The 17,554-nt window shown below is 42.2% G+C and overlaps 1 protein-coding gene across 19 annotated transcripts in view; it reads right to left on the reverse strand.

Moving 5' to 3' along the window:
• Positions 1-17,554, reverse strand: part of LOC106571353 (receptor-type tyrosine-protein phosphatase kappa) — a 176,287-nt gene that overhangs the window by 3,246 nt on the left and 155,487 nt on the right. For 3 of the 19 annotated variants that reach the window (XM_014144326.2, XM_014144331.2, XM_014144328.2), the window contains 16 exons: positions 15,836-15,865; positions 13,582-13,742; positions 12,982-13,017; positions 10,129-10,140; positions 8,988-9,175; positions 7,858-7,945; positions 7,504-7,637; positions 7,353-7,370; positions 6,577-6,613; positions 6,325-6,422; positions 5,222-5,338; positions 4,865-5,019; positions 4,138-4,273; positions 3,828-3,977; positions 3,376-3,549; positions 60-191 (listed from right to left, as the gene is read on the reverse strand). In XM_014144326.2, coding sequence (XP_013999801.1) covers positions 60-191; positions 3,376-3,549; positions 3,828-3,977; positions 4,138-4,273; positions 4,865-5,019; positions 5,222-5,338; positions 6,325-6,422; positions 6,577-6,613; positions 7,353-7,370; positions 7,504-7,637; positions 7,858-7,945; positions 8,988-9,175; positions 10,129-10,140; positions 12,982-13,017; positions 13,582-13,742; positions 15,836-15,865 — 1,666 coding nt within the window. The remainder of the gene's footprint in view (positions 1-59; positions 192-3,375; positions 3,550-3,827; positions 3,978-4,137; positions 4,274-4,864; positions 5,020-5,221; positions 5,339-6,324; positions 6,423-6,576; positions 6,614-7,352; positions 7,371-7,503; positions 7,638-7,857; positions 7,946-8,987; positions 9,176-10,128; positions 10,141-12,981; positions 13,018-13,581; positions 13,743-15,835; positions 15,866-17,554) is intronic. The other 16 variants (XM_014144330.2, XM_014144334.2, XM_014144332.2 and 13 more) reach the window with 12 other exon arrangements.

Raw genomic sequence — 17,554 nt, forward strand, 5'->3', positions numbered from 1 at the left:
ACATTTGTAATCAGGGTCCACAGCAGTGAATGCAGGAGGGTGAGGTGGTCAGGTATTACCTGCGCTAGGTCAATCTCATTGAGCATCACCAGGGAAGTGCAGCCGTAGTCATACACCAGCCTCCAGAAGTCCTTGACTGTGTTGGGCAGAGGGTGCTGGGTTACGATGAAGGCTGCTGGCTGTCTGTAGCTCTACAGTGGACAAAAGTCAACAAAGAACCATGTAACATCTCATAGCACTGAGTCTGCAGACATACAGAGAACACATACTAGAAAATATGGTATATCTGTCACAATGAACAATGTGTAGATATATGACCATGCAAGGAATGTGGAGAACTTTCACATTTGAATGACAAGTGTATTCTTAAAACCAGGGCAATCCTTGGGGTGGGCATGCTTCTAGCAACCTTATATCAATTAAATGAAGTTCTGCTGACATACATCTTAATTAAGCCATGAAACAAATCCAGTATAGTTAGAAGCATTTAATTATTGAGAAGGGAAAAGTTCAGAAATTACCTGGTATTCTTCTGACGGCTTGGTTAGAAAAAGTCCAAAAGTTTGTAAAACGTACGAGGAAGTGATTTAAAATTGCCCTCCAAATAAAAAAGCTCATAATCTGGCAAAACTCTGGTTCTCTGTGCACATGAAATACCATCTCCCAAGGTCTATGTCAATGTCAAGACATAGGTTTTTATTCATCCAGCTTTGTCTCATTCAGAGACAAATTTCTAATTTCTATTGGAGTTCTAGCAAGGACTGAGAAGAGGATTTGAATTCAACCTCTAAAATATACTGTATAACACAGAATAATAAAGCATGGTCATGTTTAGTAAGGTCACCAACCACATTATCTCTGCTATATGCAATGTACTGCAAGTGGGTACAGCTATGTGGCGGCTTCTCATCCTTCTATCAAGTACACATCTATGACAAGATGACTCCCAGAAGATGGATTCACTTTCTGGCACAGATCCTGATATCAAAGTAAGATTATCCTGATCCAAGAGTTCTAATAGTGATGCATACTGTTGTAATATGTGGATACTGTTGTAATATGTGAAAACTGTGGTAATATGTGAAAACTGTGATAATATGTGAAAACTGTAGTAAAGTTACCAGCTGGACTATTGTTTGAACTAATAATAAAATACAATGTGGTTATTCACTGCACTTGTTTCACTTACCCCGCCCTTCTATCAGACGGGTCAAACTTATTGGGGTGACTTTTGATTTATTTGAAAATCCAAATGATTAAAAGCACAAGTGTAATTTAGGTCCACGTGAACAGCCATCTTGAAGAATAATGTCAATGTGATATAGTTGAAGAGTTAGATGACCAAAACGGTTTATTTATTTTTTAAATGTATTAAAATGTAGCAATTTTTTGGTGTTATTTTCATTAACATCACTACTTGCACTGCCAGAAAATAATAGAAGGATTGCTGAAAAAAAATACTAAAAGCCATGAGCACACATTAAAAGATAAAACGAATATCAGTCTTTCTACATTTTACAAAAGAGTACAGAAAACAGAAGTATACACCTGGATTTGTCTCTAGCTTTCTGTCTCTACTACACATTCAGACAACATCTAGTTCACTTAGTAAGCCGAGTGAGTGAGTGTGTGTGTGTGTGTGTGTGTGTGTGTGTGTGTGTGTGTGTGTGTGTGTGTGTGTATATACAGTTGAAGTCAGAAGTTTACATACACTTAGGTTGGAGTCATTAAAACTCGTTTTTCAACCACTCCACAAAATTCTTGTTAACAAACTATAGTTTTGGCAAGTCAGTTAGGACATCTACTTTATGCATGACACAAGTAATTTTTCCAACAATTGCTAAGAGACGGATTATTCCACTTATAATTCACTGTATCACAATTCCAGTGGGTCAGAAGTTTATATACACTAAGTTGACTGTGCCTTTAAACAGCTTGGAAAAAAACAGAAAATGATGTCATGGCTTTAGAAGCTTCTGATAGGCTAATTGACATCATTTGAGTCAACTGTAGGTGAACCTGTGGATTTATTTCAAGGCCTACCTTCAAACTCAGTGCCTCTTTGCTTGACATCATGGGAAAACCTAAAGAAATCAGCCAAGACCTAAGAAAAAAAATTGTAGACCTCCACAAGTCTGGTTCATCCTTGGGAGCAATTTCCAAACGCCTGAAGGTACCACGTTCATCTGTACAAACAATAGTGCTCAAGTATAAACACCATGGGACCGCGCAGCCATCATAGCGCTCAGGAAGGAGACGCGTTCTGTCTCCTAGAAATGAACGTACCTTGGTGCGAAAAGTGCAAATCAATCCCAGAACAACAGCAAAGGACCTTGTGAAGATACTGGAGGAAACAGGTACAAAAGTATCTATATCCACAGTAAAACGAGTCCCTATATCGACATAACCTGAAAGGCCGCTCAGTAAGGAAGAAGCCACTGCTCCAAAACCGCCATAAAAAAAGCCAGACTACAGTTTGCAACTGCACATGGGGACAAAGATCGTACCTTTTGTTGAAATGTCCTCTGGTCTGATGAAACAAAAATAGAACTGTTTGGCCATAATGACCATCGTTATGTTTGGAGGAAAAAGGGGGAGGCTTGCAAGCCGAAGAACAACATCCCAACCGTGAAGCAAGGGGGTAGCAGCATCATGTTGTGGGGGTGCTTTGCTGCAGGAGGGACTGGTGAACTTCACAAAATAGATGGCATCATGAGGCAGGAAAATGATGTGGATATATTGAAGCAACATCTCAAGACATCAGTCAGGAAGTTAAAGCTTGGTCTTCCAAATGGACAATGACCCCAAGCATACTTCCAAAGTTGTGGCAAAATGGCTTAAGGACAACAAAGTCAAGGTATTGTAGTGGCCATCACAAAGCCCTGACCTCAATCCTATAGAAAATTTGTGGGCAGAACTGAAAAAGCGTGTGCGAGCAAGGAGGCCTACAAACCTGACTCGGTTACACCAGCTGTCAGGAGGAATGGGACAAAATTCACCGAACATATTGTGGAAGGCTACCCGAAACGTTTGACCCAAGTTAAACAATTTAAAGGCAATGCTACCAAATACTAATTGAGTATATGTAAACTTCTGACCCACTGGGAATGTGATGAAAGAAATAAAAGCTGAAATAAATCACTCTACTATTATTCTGACATTTCACATTCTTAAAATAAAGTGGTGATCCTAACTGACCTAAGACAGGGAATTTTTACTAAGATTAGATTAAATGTCAGGAATTGTGAAAAACGGAGTTTAAATGTATTTGGCTAAGGTATGTAAACTTCCGACTTCAACTGTACATGCATGTGTATATGCATTTATATACTATGTCTGTGTGTTTATGCATGCATGAGGGGAGAGGACACTTACATCCATTAGGGCAGCGTTGATGTAGTTGCTGCTCTCCCCGTCGATGGTGATGAGGAAGGGCAGACAGCGGTCTGGAGGCAGCATGTCCATGAAGCGGTTCTTCTCGTGGTTCCTGGGGAGCAGGGCGATGCTGCAGTCCTCTGGCTGGGGCTGAGGGGTCACCGAGTTCAGTGTCTGAAAACAACACAAATAACATGAAACCACAAGTCAGGGAACTTTGTTTGTTAGGAGACATGGGATATGTCCCAAATGGCACCCTATTCCCTTTAGAGTGCACTACTTTTCACCAGAACCCTGGTAGTCCACTCTATAGGGAATAGGGTGCCATTTGGGACGTAGCCATGATCTATTTCCCTGTCTTTATTGCCGTTTTTTATTGTTGTACGACACATGAAAGCCTGGGGAGTTAAACAGAACTTTCTGCCCCAATAAATATGAAAGGCCTCCAGTACCTGGAATTCATCTTTGAGGTGTGAGGAGTTGCTCTGTGAGTCTATCCTGATCATGTCGTAGTAAGCTGCTTTGTACTCGCAGGCAGGGATGGCCGTTTCGCCACACAGACAGGCCTCTAGGATGGCGTCATGGATGAAGATGTACTGCTCCTGTGGCCGGACCACAGACATACACTCAGCAAGGGAAGGCAGTGCATCTCCAGACAGTCCATACATACAGTAGCATGAAATGCACAGACGGACAGTAATGGTGAATGGTGTTAATGTTAATTGGTGAGGTGTGTGGCGGTGGGGTGGGCCTAGTAGTCACCTCAGTCTGTACCATGTTGATGCGTCTGGAGCGCAGAGCCTTCACACAGTTGTAGATGTCCACCACGCCCTCCCTCTCCGCCATGTCCAGCATGATGTCGATGACGATGTAACAGCCTGTGCGTCCGGCTCCGGCGCTGACCAGCGAGAGAGGGCAGCGAGAGGACCGGAAGGTGAGCATGGCTGCACAGCACTACACTTCAACAGCCTACATATCCAACCATTGTACAGTACACACAACAATGTTGCTCAATCCATACACTTCCCCCCCATCCCCCAATACAAGTGTAAATATTGGACTATAAATTGTGTCTCCCTGTATTATACTGATGCTTATTCTATTCTACTGAGCCATTTACTTTATGTTCCTATTCTTATCTTGTATTATTTCTTATTGTTGTTGCATTGTCCAGAAGGAACCTGCAAGTAAGCACTTCATTGGACGATGTATACCATGTGTATCCTGTACATACGACTAATAAAACATAAAACTTGAACTGTGCACAAGACTAAATTGACAAGTGTGTGCATTGTTCAACAACATCCACAACAACCACATCCTGCCAATCTACAGTAGGCTAGCTGTGGTTGATAATATTGAAGCATGCTAGCTAGTCCGGGTGCACACTTCACATGTGAGAGATCAAAGAAAAGTGAATCGGAAGCACCTGTTTTCTCAGAATATCTGGCTGTGAGAGCATAGAGGAAGTGACGTGTTAGGGGCTTACCTGCAGTGCACCACGATGGGCCCAGCGCTGGGGGGGTTGGAAATCTTGACCCGGCGGATAAAGGAGAGGAGGCCCGTGGCGTGGTAGGGCACTCCGTGGTCAGGCCAGCCGGTGAAATGAAACTGCTTCACCTCGCGCAGCTCGTTAAAGCCTCTCTGATGACAGAGAACATACAGGTTATCAATTCACAACTGGTCTGGGTTCAGTCTGAATTCCACATTTGCAATATGTGTTGATTTTAAGGGCCAATCAAACAACAACAAAGTGGTGGATATATCAATCCCAGATTGCCCCTTTAACTGTTATGGATCAAACTGTTGAACATAGGCGTGAGGAGTGGATAAAGGAATGACTCACCCTCTCCAAGGTGAACGTTCTGACCACATATTCAGCAAGGGGCTCCACTTCCACAAACGTCACTTTGAAATCACCATAGACCTCAGCATCATCGGGCCAGTACTTGTAACACTTCACCTACAAGAACATGAGTATTTAATTCATTTAAAGCAAAATACGTCTTTAAATACTACACACACATCAATACACACAACAGATGCCCAGGTGGGCTATACTCGGCCTCGTCTTAGGACGGTAAGTTGGTGGTTGGAGACATCCCTCTAGTGGTGTGGGGGCTGTGCTTTGGCAAAGTGGGTGGGGTTATATCCTGCCTGTTTGGCCCTGTCCGGGGGTATCATCGGATGGGGCCACAGTGTCTCCTGACCCCTCCTGTCTCAGCCTCCAGTATTTACGCTGCAGTAGTTTATGTGTCGGGGGGCTAGGGTCAGTCTGTTACATCTGGAGTATTTCTCTTGTCTTATCTGGTGTCCTGTGTGAATTTAAATATGCTCTCTCTAATTCTCTCTCTCTCTTTCTTTCTCTCGGAGGACCTGAGCCCTAGGACCATGCCTCAGGACTACCTGGCATGATGACTCCTTGCTGTCCCCAGTCCACCTGGCCGTGCTGCTGCTCCAGTTTCAACTGTTCTGCCTGCGGCTATGGAACCCTGACCTGTTCACCGGACGTGCTTGTTGCACCCTCGACAACTACTATGATTATTATTATTTGATCATGCTGGTCATTTATGAACATTTTAACATCTTGACCATGTTCTGTTATAATATCCACCCGAGAAAGAGCCAGAAGAGGACTGGGCCACCCCTCATAGCCTGGTTCCTCTCTAGGTTTCTTCCTAGGTTTTTGGCCTTTCTAGGGAGTTTTTCCTAGGGAGTTTTTCCTAGCCACCGTGCTTCTTTCACATGGATTGCTTGCTGTTTGGGGTTTTAGGCTGGGTTTCTGTACAGCACTTTGAGATATCAGCTGATGTACGAAGGGCTATATAAATACATTTGATTTGTATACAGTATGTAAGATTCATTAATATATGAAGACTGATCAAGGGCCTATAGTAGATTGGCCTCCTGTGCTATGGGATCTGACAGTAATATGACACTATCACCTACCCGTCCAACTTCCACAAGGTTGGTGACCATGACGATACAGGCAGACTGCTCTTGCCAGACCATCCTCCAGAAATCATAGACTGTCTCATGGACAGGCCCTGGAGAGGACAACACATAATCAATCAATCAATCAATCAATCAATCAATCAATCAATCAATACAATATGTGAACTAAATGCAATACAATCTGATAACTATATGAGAATCAAATCATTCTTTAGAGGTGGTGGGGGGGGGGGTACTTATTCTTACCTTGAGTTGCAATGTAATGACTTGGCCTCTGATACCCCTGAAAAGTGCAACAATCACAATATGTTAATATCATTGGGTAAGACTTGTATATAGTGTAGCAACAACAGCAGACTACGACATACCACACCGTGCCTCAACCCCAGCTTGGACTGCATGAGATCTATCTTCATGAAAGTCAATGGCTTTATGTGCTAATATGCACAGAGCTGTTCTCACGTATCCATTAATTCACTAATAGAAACGTTCAATGAGAGCACATTTCCTACTTTGTGCTTTGAGTATCTGTCAATTAAATTGACATTTATTGCTTTGTGAAGCTCAACTCCGGTGTACTTTAATGTCAAGAATGTTTCATTATTGATTACTTCGTAGGAATTCTACATTATTGTAATTGGCTGCTTATTAGTAAGTTCCTTTATAGAGTCAATAGGTCCTAACACTCCAAACGATCCCTTTCAGATTAGATCTGGCTGGGTACAGGCACAGTAGGGGAGGCAACAAAGGAAAAACACAGGCGGCCACCATCTTGTAAATATGACAACCATTCCTAGGGAGAACAGTAGCACACAGATCAGGGATGTACACGTCGGGCATGAGAACATGTGAAATGAGAGAAGCTGATGAACAATAGAATGGTAGGATCAAATCAAAAAGGGAGGAGATGGGAGAACATCTCATGCGTTTCCGTGCAGATGTTGTTAGAAGTAACCAGGGGTGAACGAGGAGGGAGAGTGGGAAACATGAGGTGTGGTGAGGTCCCCTACAGTGATACTTACATCCCTGTACAGCCATATCTACAGCCCAAATCATAGGCAAGAGTGAAAGAAAGCACAACAATGTCAGTGAGTACAAGCACTTTGACTGAAGGAGGGAAATAAAAGCTTATTCATATTGTTGACAAAGACATGCATAGAAGGCCTCACATACGAGAGAAGGACGGTTGTGTCGCACACGTTCGCCAATGGAGGAGGCTGCGCCACTTACGTCAATGTAGTTGGCGTTGATGTAGTCAGAGGAAGGGTCGTCTTCCATTGGTTGCAGGATCACTCTAGAATGATCGTCTGTAAAACAACATGGGTTAATAGGCTGGCTGGTTTTATTTCACCGACAGCAAGTTCAATCCAAATGATTCTTCCAAATGTTCTGAGATTAAGAGGAGTCAGGCAAGGATATGACAACATATTGATTTTATGGTTTGCCATTTTAATGAGCTAATTCCTAAAAGGACACTAGCCAAAAGGAGGCATAGCAACTTTATTAGAAGTTAAATACAAGACTTACATGCAATGATGTTTCCATAGCGGTTCTTGGTTCTGTTAGTGTCTTTCTTTGCCACGTCCCAGGAAGCGGACTGGCCTTCAAAAAAACTCTGCATACCAAACAGAATGGAACAAAGTGAGTGAGGCTGATAAGAAAACACATTGAGCAAGTATGTACAACACTACTGTCTAGACGGTGGGTAAGGCACTGCAATATAATCAAAAGGCAGTTTTCTATGGACTTTTCTATTGTATGTCTGTCCAAGAACCATCAATTCAAAGCTTCGATGTCTGGCCTGTTGGGTCTCAGAAAACAATAGACACACAAGGTGGCAAATGCGATACATTTCCTGGCAACAATGTGGCCAATAAAAAAAGTTAAATGAATTATTTGACTGTCCATTGAAGTACAAAGGGCTGGAGAGTAAATGCAGTGTGGGGTTTGATGCTCAAAACCTCTACATTTGGTCTTCACCAACGTGATCATTATCTAACACTACAACAGGACCTGGACGTCACATTTAAACAGACACAATTCCGCTTGAATGAACAACAGCATAATTGTGAAGTAATCTATGGGGAGATGACTATAGAAGTCTTTGCCTGTAACCTTTTCACAACACTTTAAACTAAGCCTCTGAACTTTCAAAGGCTGCAGAGCAAGAAACTGAACGTCTCCAAACCCCTGCAAGCAGTGTAGAGCGTCTCACTGTCAAACCACCCGCTAACAGGAAACTCTCTCTGTGCAGGGCTGTGGTCGCCCATCCAGTCTACACAGCGAGCGGTGCAGAACCACGACAGGATGTGACATAATCCGTATAACATTTTAGCTTGTTCTTCACTGAAGGAATATTGTATTTTTTAAGAACCTCCCAAAAATGGAGTTGTATGTTTCATTTGAACCAGATTAGAATTTTTATGGTGTGTTGACGGTTTGAATAGTGAGACTATGAGTAAGACTGTCTTGAGGGCTGAGGACCACATACATTTAGCTGAACTATATGGTGGCCCTAAGGGTCTGTCACTTCATTTTAAAAGCTACTCTGCCATTTAGGACCACCGTAAATATGCTATGTTATAAGTATAGACTAGAGTCTTAGGGTCTTGTGTTATGTAATTGGTATACTGTAGACTAGAGTCGTGTGGTCTGACCTCATACTCCTCCTTGAAGCCGTAGCTGTCGGAGGTCTTCATCAGGTTTATGTGTTGGAGCAGGTCGGCCACCCTGATGGCTGGGTGCAGCTGACCGGTCTGGTAGGGCGACTCTGTCCCCTCACAGTGGTACCGAGGGACGTCCAGCAGCCGACTGGACTCTGCAGCAGCTGCAGTGTGGTTCTCATCTGTCCAGGGAAATCACACATTGGTGAGGAATACACAGGCTTGTGAAGGACCATTATCATTCAACATCACAATCACAAAACACTCACAGAGCACATATCTGACCTGTGTGCAAATCATGACGAATCCCTTATTATAACCACATTGGGTGTGCTTCTCTTACAAAACAACATGGTTTTCTTGCAAAAATGGCAATGAAAATAGCATTTACTTCATGGCAAATAACATGGCTCCTGCCAGTACACTATGTATCTAAAGCAACTCCCCAGTGAAACAGCTAAGCTGTGAGGGATGTAAGCCACATGGCACCTGGCAGTCACTGACGTGTCGAGTCAGCATGGTGAGTGGGCAAGACGGAGCTTGATATAGCCGAGGAGCGGTGTGCCTGCCTTTCCCAGCAGAAAAACAGACACAGGGGCTTCACTGAGAGGCAGTGTGAGGGTAGGACACTCTCAGGCCTGACAGGCACCATATGTGCCCTTTAATGTCTTATCTGAACCATGTCAACCCCTCAGACACACAGCCATTTAACAGCCTGCCCGGGAGACAGGAGATGAGTGCGTGTGTGTGTCTGTGTGAGTGCGGCGCGAGTGTGCATGTGGGAAAGTGAGGTAGATGGCTGTTGAGTCCCAGGTTCTCCTCAGGAAGAATCTACACCCCTCTAAAGCCCAGCATGATCTAGCGGCAATCAATCACATGACCTACTGAGCCATGAGCTGTACATCCTTCTTGCTTGGCTAGCTCCTGAGCTACTAACACACACCAGATGTAGGTTTAGGGGAATCTTAAGTCACGGTTTAAGGGCCTGTCAGTGGAGGGGAAGTTAGCTACTATTACGGACACGCATCCATTTAATGGATAAATCATCCAGTATATGTTCTCTGGCAATCAATTTATTTTCGTTTCATTGAGCACTTTGGGACACTTTCCACACACACTGGTCACATGCACTTACCGGTAATTGGCACTTTACAATTAGGACAGCAAGAAAAGAAAAAAAACAAGAGCTTTTAGCTAGGTCAACAGTTAGCACACAGGGTTTGTAGTACATATATAATACAAATATATATATATGCGCACTCACACACACAAAGTCGGAAGTTTACATACACTTAGGTTGGAGTCATTAAAACTCGATTTCAACCACTCCATAAATTTCTTAACAAACTATACTTTTGGCAAGTCGATTAGGACATCTACTTTATGCATGACACAAGTAATTTTTCCAACAATTGTTTACAGACAGATTATTTCACTTACAATTCCAGTGGGTCAGAAGTTTACATACACTAAGTTGATTGTGCCTTTAAACAACTTGGAAAATTCCAGAAAATGACATCATGGCTTTAGAAGCTTCTGATAGGCTAATTTATATCATTTGAGTCAATTGGAGGTGTACATGTGGATTTATTTCGAGGCCTACCTTCAAACTCAGTGCCTCTTTGCTTGACTTCATGGGAAAATCTAAAGAAATCAGCCAAGACCTCAAAATAAATTGTAGACCTCCACAAGTCTGGTTCATCCTTGGGAGCAATTCCCAAATGCCTGAAGGTACCACGTTCATCTCTACAAACAATAGTACGCAAGTATAAACACCATGGGACCGCGCAGCCATCATACCGCTCAGGAAGGAGACGTGTTCTGTCTCCTAGATATGAACGTACTCTGGTGCGAAAAGTGCAAAGGACAACAGCAAAGGACCTTGTGAAGATGCTGGAGGAAACAGGTACAAAAGTTTCTATATCCACAGTAAAACGAGTCCTATATCGACACAACCTGAAAGGCCACTCAGCAAGGAAGAAGCCACTGTTCCAAAACCGCCATACAAAAGCCAGACTACGGTTTGCAACTGCACATAGGGACAAAGATCGTACTTTTTGGAGAAATGTCCTCTGGTCTGATGAAACAAAAATAAAGCTTGGTTGCAAATGGGTCTTCCAAATGGACAATGACCCCAAGCATGCTTCCAAAGTTGTGGCAAAATGGCTTAAGGACAACAAAGTCAAGGTATTGGAGTGGGCATCACAAAGCCCTGACCTCAATCCTATAGAAAATTTGTGGGCAGAACTGAAAAAGCGTGTGCGAGCAGGGAGGCCTACAAGGAGGAATGGGCCAAAATTCACCCAACTTAATGTGGGAAGCTTGTGGAAGGCTACCTGACACATTTGACCCAAGTTAAACAATTTAAAGGCAATGCTACCAAATACTAATTGAGTGTATGTAAACTTCTGATCCACTGGGAATGTGATGAAAGAAATAAAAGCTGAAATAAATCACTCTCTACTATTATTCTGACATTTCACATTCTTAAAATAAAGTGGTGATCCGAACTGACCTAAATCAGGGAATTTTTACTAGGATTAAATGTCAGGAATTATGAAAAACTTAGTTTAAATGTATTTGGGTAAGGTGTATGTAAACTTCTGACTTCAACTGTGTGTGTGTGTGTGTGTGTGTGTGTGTGTGTGTGTGTGTGTGTGTGTGTGTGTGTGTATAATGACGTGACATGACTGGAACGTTAGGGTGGTGGAGGTGATCACCAAACAACGACGACAGATTCGACTATACTACATGACCAACACACAACATTGACTTTCTTACACATTTGCAAATGGCTTTCTAGAGAGCTATGGCGAGACAGACAGACACTTCTGCAGTGGGTGGGATCTAGGTGGAGTGACACTAAGCTCGTGAGAGAACTGCTGCACTCTAGTGTAGAGACTATCTAAGCTGACATTTTTACTCATTAGCAAATGTGTACTTCTTAATTCTGCCCTAACATGATAGATTGAGTCACGGCTTGAACTGCACCCTTCACTTCCTATTACCAAGCCCAGCGTCAACACAGAGCTAAAATAAGACATTTTCACAGCAAGCACACTGGCCTGAGGGGGAATTTTAATTCCCCATCAAACTCAGGTTTTCAGTAAGCCGTAAAGACCCTCAGCGGTTGCTTGCTTGTTCTGTCAGTGTGGACTACACCATATCTAGTGTCACCATGTATAACACTCTCCTTCCGGATGCCATGAGTGAACACTCATGGCATCAGGAAGGAACTCCATTACATAGAAACTGTCAGATGTGTTTTTTGACTCTCCACAGACAGAGACAAGTCCCAGAGAGGCTGAGGGTGTGGTAAAATGGCACCCGCTCACAAAGTCTGTCTGACGGTAAGGACTTACACACAATGACAGGATGACTGGTTTCATTCTATAACAGTGTTATGTAGGAGGTTCATCTTCAGGTTGGGGCTCAGGTGAATGTATCCGTCATTTATCAATCTTCACTTGAGTTTGAATTTGTTTCCCCTCTTCATCGCTAAACCAATGCCCTGAGCTGGATTTGGAGCTTGTAGACAGTTGAAATGCATTCAGAAGTGTGAGTCTCTGAATGGGGTTTAGCTTCAATTCAACAGCTCATGGGTGGGTCCTAAACCCTGAAGTGTTGCTCATCTGTTCACTGGAGGACTGCCACGTCTCCACTCTACCATGGCTGAGGGCCAAGTGCTTTATATTGGCAGCCAGGGGAAATCTACAATCTGGAAACAATTCCTATTTTATCCCCCTTACTGGATAAGTGAATATGGAGGCCAGTCATTCTGACAGTGATACAATTCATGGTAGCCTTGAAAATGTATGTGACTGACTACTCAGACTTAACATAGAGACAATGGTTTACAATGGAACGGCTACAGGTTTACAATGGACGGCTACAGGTTTACAATGGAAGGCTACAGGACTATGACAACGACATATGCATGAGGAACACAAGCCATGGCAGGGCAGATGACATAGCACCAGGGCCTCACCTAGCACTGCCGTTGGCACAAGTGGATCATTAGGCACTGTAGGGAAAAAACATCTTATGAGGAACATTCCAGAAGGCTTGAGTAAGCTGCAGCACACTGCAGAATGATAAAGTACCAGGGTCAAGATGAACAGAGCATAAGAATAGAAGTCATTCTACCAAAATATCCTGTGACAACGGTTCAAATCATTAATGGCATTTATTCATATGTTGGGAATTTCCTTTTATGCATTTTCAAGTAAAAACATATAAGGTACAACTTAACGCCTCTCTTCAGAACCTGTCTTATAGGACACTTCTCTGTGCTGAGGCCTTTTCCATTGTAAGGCAGAGGGGTTATCTAACTGTCAGAAGGCTGGTGGGAGGAGCTATAAGGGGACAGGCTCATTGTAATGGAATCAATGGAACAGAGTCAAACACGTTTCCATGTGTTTGATACCGTTCCATTGACTCCATTCCAGCCATTGCAATGAGCCCGTCATCCTATAGCTCCTCCCACCAGCCTCCTCTGTTCTCACTGTCAGAAGGCTTTCTCACATGTATCATGTGTCTGTGGAGAGAGGTGTTCCCCAGGGATCTGTGGAGGGACTATTATACTTACATCTGTTGCTGAAGTTGTGGGAGTCCATGAATGTGACGGCCATGGGATCCTCAGCGTGGAGCGTGCTCTGATCAGCATAACTGCGGTCCATGGCATTCACCATGTGGGTCATTTCCTGACGAGTATTCCCTATGGCATCTTTGCGCTTCTTGGCCAGTTTCCTGAAGGATCAAACAAGCAGGTTTAAATATCACAAAAATACCTTGTTGCCGATTATTTACACACAGCAGGAAAGACTAAAGGGAAATAAATGAAAGAGAAAATCTTATCTCCATGACAACAGACCATTGGTTTGGCTTCCACATATGGCCTTTTTTAAATTGTGTTTTCATCCAATAATATGTGCAAACCCCACAAATAATGTATTCTTAGGGTCAAGTATCATTCGGTACATACTGTAGCAGAAATACAGGGGATATCCAAAAGGGTCCAATTTCAAGCATCGAAATCATGCAGGAGTAACTTCTGCTTCGAGGGAGAAAGGCATATGCTTCATGCTAAGGTGAGAGGTTGCCGCATCTCATCCCCAATCTGGGCTCTGACAAGACATTCTGAAAACTGGGGACTCACTGTTTGGTTGATTGTCTCATTATCATTTCCTCTGGACAGGAGTAGATAGGGTTTATAGATTAACGAGATTGATATACCAAATGGTTTGACCGATTTAACTGATTGTGTACCTGGCCCCTGGTTGAGAAAAGCTGATTGAACACCTGCAAGACTGGGAGGCTTTTATTTCAAGGGCAATTACGACTGTGCCGGTTTCTCTACATTTGTATTGTAAAAAGGAGCACTGCGATGAAAACACATACCCACTCTATTCTATTCCTAGTTCCTAATTCCACTTTGCGAGCACCCTGAAGAAAGGTGCTGCAGTACAAATTATCCTCTGATTGCAGTTCGCAGTTAGATGAAAGCATTGAGATGAGGTTATTAAGGAGCCGCACTAGTGAAATTGAAAGGAGGACTCTTTGTACTAGAGAGGAGACAGATGGGTGGACAGCAGGAGAAAGATGTCAAATTGTATAATTTCATACAGTTCTAGTAAAATGACAATTATAGGCAGAATATACTCATTTCTGCCCATCATACATTTGAAGTGGGTCCAAAATGGCTATGCACAGCAGGGTCAATTTTATCAAGAGAAGTGAGAAAATGATCCAGTTCCTATGTTGTACCTTTTAATGACCTTTGATAGTGGCAAACTGTGGGATACCTCTCTTTCCCTTTGGGAAAAACAGATTGACCATTTTAAGGTTAATTATTGGTAACTTTCAGCTGTTCAATTATTCCAACTTAACAGGATATAATTGGCTAAATGTCCCCCAGGGGGGGCTAAGAAATTTGATATCCTAACATTGCTTGAAGGGACTATCCGAAGCCAGCATAAGATGTTCACTGTGCAGCTGATACAGTCTTTCATTTTCATGAGAGAGAGAGAGAGAGAGAGAGAGAGAGAGAGAAAGTATCCTCAGTCTGGGGGAATAATCTCTGAAATTCTGTAGGTATGAAATGAAACGTGATTGTGAGAAATACAAAAATTAGAGGAGTGGGGAGGTAAATGCGAGACCTGTGTAGCATAAAAAAAAAAAACACTCACAGAGGCGAGGGTGAAATGGCAAGCATGTCGAATGGGAGAGCATGTGAGAGCATCGGCAGACTTGTCAGGACAACAGATTGGGGAGTTTTTTTTTCCCAGCCCTTAGCAAGTGGAAAGCACCACAGTGTGGAGATGACTGTCTACTGTCTACAGCAGCATCACAGCAGAAGAAGAACATACACCAAACCAAAGAGGAAACCTTCTGCAACCAACATTCAGAGCAACCAATAGGAAAGGGCTTATGAAATATAAAAGACATACAACACAAACAGTGTGCACTTGTAGAGGCACACAGTTTACCCCGTATCCTTTCAATGGACAAAGGAGGTCCAGGAAATGAAGAAGAATTTTGAAATACATGAGTTACTGACATACATACAACCACATGCACTCAGATTGAATACAGGACACAAAGTGCAGCATTCTTTTTTCAAATAACACCGCTTTTGGTCATCATGACTTTGGTTTGGAGTGTTTCGAAGCATGTTTGAGCTGGTCAATGGCAATGGCAATTGGTTCTGAGCGATATGGGTTTTCACTTGAAAAAAGGATACTGCATCTTTAAAACACTACATAACTAACCAAGGACAAGTGCACTCATTGTATTTTGGGTTTGTTTGTTTCTGTTTTGTTGTTGTTTGTCTGTTTACTTACAGGTAATATGAGTAAGAATAGTAGCTCCTCCTGGCACGCAAATCAGAGACAGCAGGATGAAGAAATATTGGTGAATGCAAAGTGTGAATCAGTCGGATCAACAAAAGCAGAAAAAAGTGCAAGACAACAAAATTAAATCTATATCAATTAACTTCCTAATGTTAGAATTTCATTTTTTGTACATGCATTAATTTAAATTGAGAAAATTATTTTCATTACAAATATGCAAATAGTTCATCTTTTTGTTCTGGTTGAATTTGGAATTGGGCAAAATCATTAATGTCATGCATTAAATACTGTCTCATTCACATGGACAGTCAGACAGTTTGAAGATTGGTCTCACAAAACTATTATTGCCAGATTTAGGCTACGGTGTTACATATGAAAAGAAAAGTCTTGATAAGCATTGAGGAGAAACACAGCTGAAAAACAAATTGCGCCAAACTAAAGAACAAGCTTCTTGCTACCTGGAAAACAAGCAATGTCATGGACCACCATTTTAAAGATGCAGTATCTTTTATAGGTTCTGTTCAATAAGGGAACCACAGATTGATTATTGTATTAGATCAATGAGTTGTGTCATGCCCATAAGTATTGATCTCCTCAGTAACTAGTGTTTGTAATGTAATCATCAGATATCAACTCACAACGTTCCTAAATGACGATGAAAATAAAAGTGTAATTGAAGATAATGTGCAAGTAAAATGAAAATAAAAGAAGCATACAAATGTTGCCACTGCGTGTATGTTTTGGCTTCAACCTCCATTGTTTCCGTGCAAAGCAACTACGAGATTCCAATATCCACTTCATTAACTGGTATTGCTTTGTGTATCATTGAGTTCTACTCTACTGGTCACCTGATTTTGGAAGAAAAGAAACTTGGTGCAACTAACACGAGGAAGAGAGATTCAGACACACAGGGTCAGTGTGTGTGTGAGAGAAATAGACCTCTATCTCTAGAATAAACCAACAGAGGATGTCTAGTTGATTACTACACCTGGGTGACTATAGAACCAACAACATTAACTACGCTCAAGACATCCACAACATGTTAAGCTAACTAGTTCCAAAACAAATCTATATCTCCCCTTTTTATTGATTTTCACAAGCTTTCTCTTTACTTTGGGGACAAAGGGACATTAGTCATATTTCAGAATTCAATTACCATCAGTACTTTTAATCCATTCCAATGGGATTAGGAGTTTATGGCTCATTAGCACCCAATGTGCCACATCGCTCCAAACACCAGTCCTTTTTTCAGGCTGAAATTACAAACCAGGAAGCCATCCAAAAACTCAAAAGCAGGCGCTGCAATTAACGCCAATGTCTTATATGAAAAGCATTCAATGAAATGAACCCCCTCCCACCTCTCTGAAAAATATTCTAAACCACAGGGAATAGATTATATTACAAAACATGAACTACTATACAACTACAATAGTACACCAACACAAACCAATTGTTTGTAATACCGAACAAAGGGGTTTGAATCTGCCAGACTTATTGTAGAATACTTAACTATAATTCAAAAGCCACTCCTTTAGATTTGATCCAGAAGAGCATCGACGAAAAGTAACTTTCTTACAATATCAGAGAAAGGGAAACTTAGTTATTATTACTCAACCCACACATCTGTCACTCATGACCAGAGAGAAAAGACTCACTTTATAACCTGACCTTTTCCTTTTATCTTCACAAAGGAAGCCTGTACCAGCTCCA

The sequence above is a fragment of the Salmo salar genome, chromosome ssa15, assembly GCF_905237065.1.
Source record: "Salmo salar chromosome ssa15, Ssal_v3.1, whole genome shotgun sequence".
NCBI classification, from domain to species: Eukaryota; Metazoa; Chordata; class Actinopteri; order Salmoniformes; family Salmonidae; genus Salmo; species Salmo salar.